This window comes from Procambarus clarkii, chromosome 50 (assembly GCF_040958095.1).
Source record: "Procambarus clarkii isolate CNS0578487 chromosome 50, FALCON_Pclarkii_2.0, whole genome shotgun sequence".
Classification (NCBI taxonomy): Eukaryota; Metazoa; Arthropoda; class Malacostraca; order Decapoda; family Cambaridae; genus Procambarus; species Procambarus clarkii.
In genome coordinates, this window is record NC_091199.1 from 19,953,494 (window position 1) to 19,967,074 (window position 13,581).

General features: G+C 41.0%; 1 protein-coding gene across 1 annotated transcript; it reads right to left on the reverse strand.

Moving 5' to 3' along the window:
* Nucleotides 1-676: 676 nt before the first annotated feature.
* Nucleotides 677-12,318, reverse strand: LOC138351678 (uncharacterized). The gene is made up of 5 exons (XM_069303697.1): nt 11,802-12,318; nt 1,565-1,654; nt 1,342-1,459; nt 896-1,039; nt 677-804 (listed from the first exon to the last, which is right to left on the reverse strand). The coding sequence occupies exons 2-5, from the start codon at nt 1,652-1,654 to the stop codon at nt 677-679; spliced, it is 480 nt and encodes a 159-aa protein (XP_069159798.1). The 5' UTR covers nt 11,802-12,318.
* Between the last annotated feature and the right edge of the window lie 1,263 nt (nt 12,319-13,581).

A 13,581-nucleotide genomic window follows, 5' to 3' on the forward strand; every position in this document is an offset into this window, starting at 1 on the left:
AACTTATTACCTTCATGAGGAAATACTGATGGCGTTGAAGGTGTATTGTGAAGTGTAGTCTTCACTGGAGACGGCTTTTGTAGGACTGTTCTATTAGCTGAAAAGGAGTTATGCTTATTTCAAACACTTGTTAACCAAAATATATTTTTAAGACTTTAATATAGTTTGAACTAACATGAGAGAGGTGGGGGTCAATATGAGATACATATTTTAAAAATTAACTTAAGGTAAGGGACAAATTAACACGTAAGGTAAAGGTAAGATAAAGGACAAATTAACACGTAAGGGACAAACAAAAAGAAAAGTAATAACAAACCTGCTTGTTTCTAGTGACTAGATCAAAGGAAAACCAAAATTTCCCTGAACTATGACAAGTGAAAAGCACCTGCTAGACAAAGTGGGAAAAGTTCACTAGACCCCATATGCACATAAAAGAATAATATACTTAATATTAAACAATTAGAAATAAACACATATTTCTATACAGAAATTCCAGATAAGCATAAAAATTACTCAAAGCTTCTAGTACTTCCAGAAGGAATTAAACAAAACAAAAAAAAAACAGCAAGAACTAAGTTTAGAGCAGTTTTTAGTTTTTTTTAAACCAAAAGCATAAATAACCAAACAAAGGAAGCATGGTTAAATATCAATTTAGAACTTTTAATGTTATTTACTACTAATCCTTACATTCACTTAATATACCAGAATAATACGGTATTTGCGGAGGACTTATTTCTTTTGAAGGTGTATTCTCATATGAAGATGGCGAACACTTCTTCTTGGATTGAGACGAGTGATGATTGCCTGAAATTATTTAAATTGCTTAATGTATTGAATGGCATTTTTCAAGTTGCAAATTTTTTTTAAATTACTGTAGTAGGTTATCAATGCTTACGTTTGTTATTCTCGGAATTCTCTTCTTCATATTTGAAGCATGGTTTCCTTTTTCGTTGTCGAGGATAGCCCATATCGTCTTCAGTTTCGACATTTGAAGTGTCTTCCGCAGCTAAGCATCTTCGTTTTGCAACGTCAAAATCATCTGTAATAATTGAATATAATTAGTAATATATCAGCGAGATATATATTTATCGTTACCTAGTAGAGTAGTGAACACTAAGAAATAACTTAAATCAGCTTCCTAAAGAGATGTTTAATAAAACGACGTACATGATTTGGAACTTATAACTGGGGCACAAAAGTCTTAAGTAGCTATGAGGAAACCCATCTTGTGATTAAAATATAATTATAATGCTGTTTTTGTCTGCAGTGTTAAAGTTATGGTGAATGAATGAATAGGTGTCTTGTATCTTAAATCTTAATAATTATAAATTTAATACCTACCAGTTGTTGATAGGATTGTTGATACGACATGCACTCGCCAATTTGTCGTGTCTGGCTTTTCGTGCTTTTGGGCACTAACTGTATGCCTGCTCTGTGGCCACCAGCACAATATTTTTTCCTGAAAAGTCGAAATAAACTGTTACATGCTAATTTTAGCACTAATTTGGAATATTTTTAAAGCAACTCAATATATGCAATTTTTTAGTTTCAAAGTAATGCTTACATCATCAGATTTTTCAATCCAGGTTGTGGAGATGATACCCACACTACGATCATTGAAGCCTACCACTGCATACCGCTTTTCAGATGTCATCTACAAAATTGAAAAATCTTATTAAGGGTTGTTCTCCCCAAAAAAAGAAATTAGCATAAAGTTGGTAATAGATTTACTTGATTGTGTCAATCATAGATTAGCCACATTTGTAAATGATTTTCGGTTGGTATTGTGACGATAATCTCCTTCAAGAGATTGAGCCTGCTCTTCCCTCCATAATTACGTCTTCACAATTATATAAAGAGACTATGGAAGAAATGTCCAACAACGACAACAACACCAGCAAGGCTTGCCAGGGTGAGCAAAAACGTATGCAGCCAGCCACCTGTTCGAACTCCAACCACCAAACTACCCGTTGATCGCTACGGCTCCGCTGATTGGTCGCCGGTCTGGCTGCACCTGCCTCGCCCCCCCCAATACTACCTGATGTCTGGGGTCGCCCCAACATCAGTCCTCAGAATGTTCAGTGCTTTCGTGGCCAGCACTCCTCCCAGCTAGACTCTAGCGTGTACTGAGAAGAGTGGTGGCTTTAAGCCAATATTCCAGCACCTCCCACTTAACTTTGTGTTGCACTTCTTGTTATTTTGCCTTAACGTAACCTTTCATTGTGTTATTTAATTATTCTTATTATTTTGATTGATTTTATTATAAGAATTTGTTTGTGCATTATTTTCATGTTTTGATTTATTTAACGTAATTAAAATTTCATTGTTAAAGTTTACTTGTGTTTTGTGTGTCTTCTCCTTACCTTACCACAGACGAAGTTCCAGTTTTTCTATTTTTTTTTATATAACTATGTGACGAGGCCATACCCCTAGCCTTAAACAGCCGAACACCAACGCGTTACCGTCACAAGTTATATGGGGGCCTGTCCTAGGAGCTTCACTCAGGTACTGGTGCCAAGTGGTAATTTATGGTAAGCGTATTTAACTTTGTTAACGTAGCTTTACTATTTTTCATTCAATTTCATTTTTTATAAGGTGCGGTGTATTGTGCATTACGAGAGTAACATATAGTGAAGGTGAGACAACTTTGGATTACGTGGTGACTGTAGGCCTCAGTCATACTCTTAATTGGTCATCTCTCCCTCCTTGTTATTACTCGTATTTACCATCTATGTCCCTTGAATATTTCTCATTCTGACAGATCATCATATTGGTACCCTGGTACTGTGGTCTGCCCCGGGTCAAGAGTACCCAATCTTCTGCAATCTGACTGTAGGAGGACAAAGAGGGCCATAGTTCCTCTAGCTCGAACTTTAGTTGCTGAATTGGGACCTCAGCAGCAGTTCTCGTCACCAGTTGACACCTCGCACCCCTACACGTCAGTCAGAGATGATGATACATACAACGGTAGGGAATTAGCTTATTTTTTCAGAGCACAAAAGTTCGCTAATTCTGTAAGTATCATATTAAATTCAGTAGGAAAAACTTGCTTTATGTCCTATAGAGACTTGGCAAGGTATGCCTACATCCTTGGACTACCAATTTTACTTTTGAAGCATTTAACTGTTTCATTTGTTTTCGAAACTTTGTTTCATTTGTTAGTAGGATTTTCTTGCCCTTATTCTCTTACATGAGTACCGGGTACAAGATTTCCTGCGCCCTTGATTTAATTTAATCATTTAATATCTTTCACTTAACGTTAATTGTTAAAGATCACACAGGATAGGTACCAGTTGCCACGTTGTCCTGTTTCTGACATTTCATTATTGAACATTCGTGTACCTTTATTTGCTAATTTCACCATGTTTCGTCTCCAAACTTTCCGTGCAAATCCAGCAGGTGAAATAGGGACTTTAAGTCGTGCCAAGAGGACTGAATTACAAACTCTTGCACATGAGTATCAACTAGAAGTTCCCTACCAAGCCAACAAAAATGACCTACACAACCTGTTGCTGGATTACTATTTAGAGCAAGGTAAGATAGACTCTGAAACTCATGAAACTTACTATATTGCAGATAAAACTGATTTGGCAACGCTGAAACTCAAACTAGAGCTGGCCAAGATTGAAGAACGAACAGCTGCCATAAGGAGGGAAGAACAAGAACGAGAAATCACCCTCAGAGAACGCGAGGCTGCTTTGAGGAGAGACGAACAAGAACGCGAAGCTGCTTTGAGGAGAGAAGAACACGAACGCGAGGTCGCATTACTCCGTGAACGTGAACGAGTACAGCTTGAAACCAAACAACGCGAGTTGGAAATACAACGCGAACATGACAAGCAACAAGCAACTCTGGCTCTAGAGTGTCGTCAACGCGAAATCTCCTTGGAAACTTCCCACTTCACTCAACGCCAACAAGCTACTGCCAATCTTCCCGTCAGTTTTAATATATCACATGCAAGTAAGTTAATGCCATCCTTTGTAGAAGCAGAAGTTGATGTGTTCTTTACCACCTTTGAAACCCTTGCTAATCAACTCAGTTGGCCTGTCGACCAATGGGCCACACTTCTCAGAGTCCATCTTACAGGTAGAGCTGCAGTCACACTCAGTACTTTGGCGTCTGAGAATGACTACTACACTCTGAAACAAGCAGTGTTGGACGCCTACCTACTTTCCACAGAAAGTTATAGAAGGAAATTCCGTGACCACCTGAAGGCAAGTACCACTACCTTCCTCGAGTTTGCTAACACGAAACGGAGGTATTTCATGAAATGGCTGGAAGCAGCACATGTCTCTACTTTTACAGAACTCGTCAACCTGATGCTTGTTGAAGAATTCTTGAGACGTGTGCCGCCTCCTGTCCGCCTCTACTTAGCAGATAAAGAAGAAACCGACTACCTGAAGTGTGCTAAGTCGGCTGACACTTACAGCCTCATCCACCGGCTGACACCTGAACCATCCTCCAGTAAGAAGTCGTGGTACAGTTACGAGAAGGTGAGCCCCGATCAAGCTGGTTCACAACTGTACTGCAAGTATTGTAGACTCTATGGACATACCATAGACAAGTGTGGTAAGTCTCAATACAAGGGAACCACTGACCAACAACGACCCAAACCAACTCCTCCTAAGTCCGGTAAGCCTGTGATGAATGTTGGTGTTGATGTTAATGATCTTTCTCTTTTCAGTAACCACCTGTATACTGGAACTGTCTCTGCCAACGGTTCAAATCCGGAGGGACGTTTCAAATTGAAGATCTTGAGGGACACAGCGGCTCTACAATCGATCATCTTGAAGTCGGCTGTGCCCAACATAGTCTACACCGGGGAAACAGTCTTCATCACTGACCTCACTGCTACCACTCCATACCCTCTCGCCAGAGTCCACCTGGATTGTCCCTACGTGAACGGGGAAGTCCAAGTCGCCGTCAGGGAAAAGCCTTTTCCCATGCCTGGAGTGCAACTTCTCCTAGGCAACGACTTGGCAGAAGACCTGCAACCGACCAACCTGATCGTCATGGACAAACCCCAGGTGTGTAACTCTGTGCCCATAAACCTTATTCTTGAGTATGTTCCAGCAGAGGTTCAAGAGAGTGATGAAGTTTCTCCTCCGGTTCTCGTGACCACCCGTGCACAAGCCGCACGTCCACAGCCAGCTGACTCTACTGCTACCGCTGTCCCTCAAGACCCTCAGAAACTACCCCCGCATCTGACCAAGTTGGAGTTCCGTAAGTTGCAGAGGGAAGATCTTACTTTAACACCATTGTTTTTCCAGGCTGAGACTCAACCCGACAGTATTCCTGGGTTCTTCCTAGAGAACGACTTGCTCTACCGCAGATATAGACCCAGTAAACTGAAGGAGGAGGACGATTGGGCCAACACCGAACAACTTGTGATTCCCACCAGCCTGCGGCCCACTATTCTACACCTGGCCCACGGAGCATTCTCCCACTACGGCTTCAACAAGACTTACCATGGGATTCGTCAAGACTACTACTGGCCAGGTATGGTAAATAACGTCAAACAGTACGTAAAACAGTGTCATACATGTCAGATGGCAGGCAAACCGAACGTCTCCATTCCCAGAGCACCACTGATTCCCATACAGGTGCCTGCGGAACCTTTCCACAGACTCATAATAGACTGTGTTGGTCCTTTACCTCGGACCAGTTCAGGTAACGCCTACATCCTAACCATCCTGTGTCCTACCACCAGATTTCCCATAGCAGTTCCAGTGAAGAACATCACGGCTGCTACGGTTATCAAACATCTTTTGAAGATCTTCACTCAATACGGATTTCCCAGGGAGATTCAAAGTGACTGTGGCACCAACTTCACCAGTGATCTCTTCAAACGGACACTGGAGGAGTTCAACATCAAACAGGTATTGTCCAGCCCCTATCATCCTGCTTCACAGGGTTCTCTTGAACGTAGTCATCAGACCATCAAAGCACTCTTGAAAAAGTTTTGTAGTGAAACCTCAAAGGATTGGGATAAGCAGATTGACCTAATAATGTGTATTTTCAGAAGTCTCCCCAATGAGTCCCTAGGAGTATCTCCTTATGAGATGCTCTACGGCCGTAAGTGCCGTACTCCCCTTAAGGCTTTCAAAGACTCTCTCAGAGATGCCACCTTCAGTGAGCATCAGAATGTGCCCCAGTTTCTTCAAAACCTTCAACACATTCTAGAGAGAGTCCACCGCTTTGCCCATGATAATCTATTGAAAGCCCAGGTGAGAATGAAGACTCATTACGACCAGACCAGCAAAGTAAGAAAATTCAAGCCGGGAGACTTCGTCCTTGCCTATTTTCCTATCCCAGGTTCACCTTTACAAAACAAATTTTCAGGACCCTACTGCGTCAAAGAGTGCAGAAGCAACAACACATACGTCATAGAGACTCCAGATAGGCGGCGGAAGACCCAGCTGTGCCACGTCAACCTCCTGAAGCAATATAATGGTACTCCTCCCACTGTCTTGACTAACTATTCCACATTCACAGAACCCTACATCCACAGTGAGACCATCCCGGCTTCTTCTCCCGAAAGCACTGACAAGGAGTCGGCGCTTTCTAATTCCAAAATCCTTAATGATCTTCCCAAATGCTTTCAGGATAATAATCGTGCTCCTTTGCCCTCTTCTAATTCCACTCTCACCTCGTCAGATAAGCCCTTCATCCTCCATGTCGACGCCAATGGTACCGACGATGGTGGTGTCGTGATGCAGCAACGAGGCGAGAAGAATACACCTGTCAGCAACTACTGCTACAAGGAACGACGGAACAATTGGCAAGGAGCTACTCTTCCTCATCCTGAAGCTTCAGCACTTCACTCCACACCTGAAAAGTGCTCGGTCCACCATCAATACGGACCACACCACCCTACACCTCCTGCAGCACGCCCACTTCTCATCTCAACGTCTTCTACTATGGGCTTGCTACCTGCAGAAATTCAACCTGGAGACACGCTATACCAAGGGTTCTGACAACACCATAGCCGATGCCCTCTCCAGAGTTTATGAAGTAGAAGCAACTCCATCCATTACTCCACCACATAACGACGTACTTCTTCCAGAACCGCAGGCTTCGGGGGAGAGTTGTGACGATAATCTCCTTCAAGAGATTGAGCCTGCTCTTCCCTCCATAATTACGTCTTCACAATTATATAAAGAGACTATGGAAGAAATGTCCAACAACGACAACAACACCAGCAAGGCTTGCCAGGGTGAGCAAAAACGTATGCAGCCAGCCACCTGTTCGAACTCCAACCACCAAACTACCCGTTGATCGCTACGGCTCCGCTGATTGGTCGCCGGTCTGGCTGCACCTGCCTCGCCCCCCCCAATACTACCTGATGTCTGGGGTCGCCCCAACATCAGTCCTCAGAATGTTCAGTGCTTTCGTGGCCAGCACTCCTCCCAGCTAGACTCTAGCGTGTACTGAGAAGAGTGGTGGCTTTAAGCCAATATTCCAGCACCTCCCACTTAACTTTGTGTTGCACTTCTTGTTATTTTGCCTTAACGTAACCTTTCATTGTGTTATTTAATTATTCTTATTATTTTGATTGATTTTATTATAAGAATTTGTTTGTGCATTATTTTCATGTTTTGATTTATTTAACGTAATTAAAATTTCATTGTTAAAGTTTACTTGTGTTTTGTGTGTCTTCTCCTTACCTTACCACAGACGAAGTTCCAGTTTTTCTATTTTTTTTTATATAACTATGTGACGAGGCCATACCCCTAGCCTTAAACAGCCGAACACCAACGCGTTACCGTCACAGTATAAACAGTAGCTGCCATGTATGGACTAAAAGGCTTAATACAGTTTTATCTCTTAATGTGCTCTCAAAATATTAATAATTTTCATGAAATACAGGGTAATGGGATTTTTAAACAGGTAAATATTGGTCAAAAGATAATAGCTTTAATAAAAAACAAAATTGTGAATCTCATTAACTTACAATATTAGTTCAAACTATTATTAAAGCATGGATACAGTATTTAAATACGTACTTGTCATAAGTCATGTAGTATTGACAGAAAAGTATTTGCGCTTTCTGTCTCGATCATCATACCTGTGCGGTTTAGTTTTCTTGCTGGAATCACCTTCATGGATGAATTCCTAGTAAGAACCTTAAATGCTCCAATTAATTTGGAGTTACAAGGTTTCTCAAAGAGAGGTATACTTCTCGAATATACCCTGCAAAGGAACATGCTGTCTCCATTTTCATCGGTGTCACTGACAGTGTCCAAAACTTGGCAGCAAGTTTCATTATTCAGCAAATAGGCATTGTTTGGTGCCTTGGTATATATTTTATGTTCTGTATTTGGTGTATAAATCCTTTGAGCATGCTGCATCTCTTTCAGCCTCTTTGCAATTTGAACAAGAGGGTTTTTACTTGATCGAACCATATTCTTAACCTGCTGCAGGTAATTTTCAAATGGAAATGCTGAACATCTGTCCAAACTACCAAACTCTTTGGCATCAGAGGATATGTGTGTTAGGCAGTGTACATTGTACACTAAAAAATCCTTACCATACAGCTCACGAGCCTTTAACACAAAGTACAGCAAAAGATCATGTGCATATTGGCTGTAATTTAACTGAATCAATTTAGGTGATACAAGAATAGAAATGGCTACACTCAGAGTCAGGAAATGGTCATACAATTCTTTGGGTAAGATTCCCTTCAGTACAATCTTACCGGTGTAGAGAAGGAGTTGCCTGTATTCAGTCGCTTTCCATCTATCAACCTCTGAAAGACTTCGAGGTTTACGTGCAAAGTGCATAGGCACAAATTGTGTTAGTTGAATTAGACGCTGACTAATTTCATCAACTTGGCGAGCACATAATTTTACGTTTTTATTTCGTATCCAGGCAAGAAGTAACCTTTTCATAACCCCAAGACGTATCTGATGCATATAGTCTATGGGAAAAGTACTCACCATATTTATATTTAAGTCACAGAATGGTGATCTACCATGGTGATGTTGAGAATTAGATTGATTACGAAAATCTTCATCTGTTATGAGTTGTAAATTTTTCACTTGTTGATAAGTCATTCTTCCATTCCAAACACCCTCTTGGGTACATCTATCACACCCAAAGTAGCCAGAGTGGAGTTTGATTGCCTTCACCATTGCTTTTGCTGGGGCTCCTTTTAGTTTTACTGGCAATGTTTTGTCATCATTTTTAAATCCATAGTGCATAATTTTTTTCAAATCCTGAATGAATTCATTTAAAAAATCTAAATCACTAGGTTTAGAGCTTCCGTATGTGAGGACTACTGGGAAAACTCTTATAGGTTTGACATTATTGATAGCACAAAGAACAGGCCATAAACTTTCATTTTTACTTCTAAATATTGGCAAACCATCAATGTTGCAAATTAAAGATATTTCTGCCAAATCTCTTATTGTTGATTTAGGATACAGCCTTAAAGTTTTCAACATTTCCTCCTCTAACCCCAAGTAGATATACATCATGCCTGATTTAGTCTCAGTAGGTATATGTTTAACTGTATTCAGTAACGAACGAGCTGTTTTTGGCAAGTCAGCATGTCCCTGTTTTCTCAATTTTTTTAATAAATTATCAATGGCATTGTGTGTTATGCCATATTTATTAACCCATACTAACAATACATCTGATAATGATTTATCATCCTCATCACCACTGCTCTCTGACTCTGATGATATTGGGTCATGCTCATCAATCATGTCCCAAGTCCAATCTCTCTCTCTCTGACTTTCCAGAGATGATGCATCTTCATTGGCTCCACAACCAATATTAGGTTCTGAATTAGATGACAAAGCAGCATGGTCATCGTCTATGCTGTTTGTTGTAACATTGGCCAAAGGATCCTGATTCAACAACTGAATCTCAACCTCATCACTATTTTCATTTTTGCCACGCTGGGACGCCTGTTCTTTTAGGCGTCGCTTTTTGGCCCGTGACATACGCTGCCATCTTGTGTGGTATTCTCTTCTTTTTTCTATAATGTGTGCATACATTCTGAAGGAGAAAGGCCAAGTGCTACATTACCAATTACTATTACAAGATTATTAGTAAAGTACTGTACTGCAAAAAGCAAATAAAATGGGGTAAACTAAACTTTGAAAACAAATAATAATTAAAACAGGTAAGTTAGTAAAATAACAAAGGCTTAAGCAGACATGACTCTGCTTAAGCCATGTAAAGCAGACAGATAAGATGGCAATATATAAGGGGAAAAAATTCAAAAGCTAGGATATAAAACTAATTGAGATCAAAAGCATAAATTACTATAGGGGAAAAAATAACAAATGACTTCATAAAAAAATTATCCAATTGCCAACAGCAACTTGGTAGTACGAGTCTAAGTCTAAGAAACAAAAAAAATTTAAATGCTGTTATCTGCAATGAAACAATACATACTATTGCACGTACCGAAACATTGATGAATGTAAAAAATAGAGGTGTGAAAAAAGGAGGTGTTATACCAAAACAGATGCAGAACTAGGAAACAGGATTTCTTCAACCGAAATTTTGAAATTGTTCACAATTTTTGTTAGACCAAAGTTGGAGTATGCAGCAGTTGTATGGTGCCCATATCTTAAGAAGCATATCAACAAACTGGAAACGGTGCAGAGACATGCCACTAACTGGCATTAACTAAATGCCAAAAAATATGCCAAATATACTACATAAATATACATACTACACATGCACAATAATTGTCCTGGGTCCAATGTCCTGGGACCTCTGATATTCATAATATATATATATATATATATATATATATATATATATATATATATATATATATATATATAGGGCCATCAACACACCTCCAGCTAGGGCCACCAACACACCTCCAGGGCCATCAACACGCCTCCAGGGCCATCAACACAACACCACCATCAACACACCTCCAGCCAGGGCCACCAACACACCTCCAGGGCCACCAACACACCTCCAGGGCCACCAACACACCTCCAGGGCCACCAACACGTCTCCAGGGCCATCAACACACCTCCAGGGCCACCAACACACCTCCAGGGCCATCAACACACCTCCAGGGCCACCAACACACCTCCAGGGCCATCAACACACCTCCAGGGCCACCAACACACCTCCAGGGCCACCAACACACCTCCAGGGCCATCAACACGCCTCCAGGGCCATCAACACAAAACCACCATCAACACACCTCCAGCCAGGGCCACCAACACACCTCCAGGGCCACCAACACACCTCCAGGGCCACCAACACACCTCCAGGGCCACCAACACACCTCCAGGGCCATCAACACGCCTCCAGGGCCATCAACACAACACCACCATCAACACACCTCCAGCCAGGGCCACCAACACACCTCCAGGGCCACCAACACACCTCCAGGGCCACCAACACACCTCCAGGGCCATCAACACGCCTCCAGGGCCATCAACACAACACCACCATCAACACACCTCCAGCCAGGGCCACCAACACACCTCCAGGGCCACCAACACACCTCCAGGGCCACCAACACACCTCCAGGGCCACCAACACACCTCCAGGGCCACCAACACACCTCCAGGGCCACCAACACACCTCCAGGGCCACCAACACGTCTCCAGGGCCATCAACACACCTCCAGGGCCACCAACACGCCTCCAGGGCCATCAACTCAACACCACCATCAACACACCTCTAGCCAGGGCCATCAACACAACACCACCATCAACACACCTCCAGCCAGGGCCATCAACACACCATCCAGCCTACCACCACAAGCTTATATATATACTACACATGTCTAAGAGCAAATAAAAGAAAACAGTTACCTTAACTATTGAAGATGCAGCAGGATTTTGTGGATAAGCCAACAGCAGTCCCTCTCGACACGGTTTTAAAATGGCGGCGACTACCACAACATGCAACGAGCCTAAAGAATGTCCAGCGCTAGCATTATCTAAACGCTATTATATATTATCAAGCAATACGGAAATCTAAAATAAAAAAAATGATACAAATAATTGTATTAAATATTTATTTGCAATTACAATACCTCGGGAATATATTTTTGCGTTAGCAAAACATATTAAGTTTGTATTTAGTTTAACTCAAATTAAAAAATTCTTTACAAATTCATTCATGTTTTTATTCATGTTGTTCATGTTTTTATGTTAAAATGTTTTTGTTGATTTGTTTGTATATTTTCATAAGTAAAGCATGCTTACCGTCTTATTCCAAGTTTTATGATAACTTTACAAGGTTTAAAACATAAAGTTCAATATATATTCTGGTTTTCACACAGGAATTATACGTTAATATAACATCATAATAACGTAATGATGTCGTGTAAATAACGTTATACTGACGTCATATAAATGTTATATTTATGTTATAAGAACGTAAATTGGATAGCTTTACAGAAAGTAAACAAAAAAAACTAAATGTTGACTGAAATTTATTTATTCTTAAATATAAAGCATGAAAACATTATAATTCCATAGCATTTACTATTATTTTTAAATTTTTACATAAATCTTAAAAAATTGTGTCTCAAGAATATATGTTTTTAGTTATATCCTTTGGTTTTAAGAACGTCAGATATACGTATTTATGTCAAAAGTTACAGTATTACCTTTGTGGGACCATTTAAAAACGTCCACAAACGTTCTGTGTTTGCTGGGAAAGCGTTGCAGAACATAAAATGTGGGGCAGTAATATTGGAAGGTTTGACGTATACGACCGTTTTCTAAAACAACAATTTATTCACAAAAACTAGAACTACTACAACAAAGAGTTTACGTAACTTTACTTACTCCAGAGGCGCATTAAAGAACATCTATTCAACAGCCTAATGGACCCCACGGTATCCTTATCCCGTCGTCGCTGACTGACTAATGAGTCTAACTGAACAAAGTGGTGCCCACTGGTGACGCAAGCTTGCCATCAATATTGTCACGGCTTCACAGTGAACAATTACTATAATCACAAAAACTTGACTGGAGCTCGTTGCTCTCAACGAGGTACCAAGTAACAAGGCGGTTAATCCAAGAATGATAACCCCTTATAAAAATCTTACGTTAACACTTGTCTCTCAGGACAATCAACAACAAAAGTTATACTAATTGAATTTATGGCCACTACCTTTGGACGAAAGGTGGTGGAGTTTCTGATGGGGAAGGAAGAGACAATTGCACATCGCGTTCTGCAAGGCGCGGTGCAGCCAGCCTGGGTGGCATAAAATGCGCGGGAAGTCAGGTCTCGCCCTCACTCCAATTCCCGACCCGGTCAGCGATTCACGAAGCAGCTCCACGCCGCGCCTCATCGACACGTGGGCCGGTACCCTATGTTCCGAACCATAATGGAAACTGACCCAAGTATAGGATGGGTTAGCCCAAGTATCGCGTTTTCAAAAGGGTCGCCAGTGTTGGAAAAGAAGAACGCTGAAAGAATATTGTTGAAAACATCTTGATAACTGATTAAACCAAAATTATTTATTAGTCAGAAGAAAGACAGAAACGCGATCTGTATGTAAAACCTCTACCAGACAAATATTTGAAGTAAAACCGAAGATATTTGAAGTTGTATAAAAGTGGCAGTTTTCATCGCTCG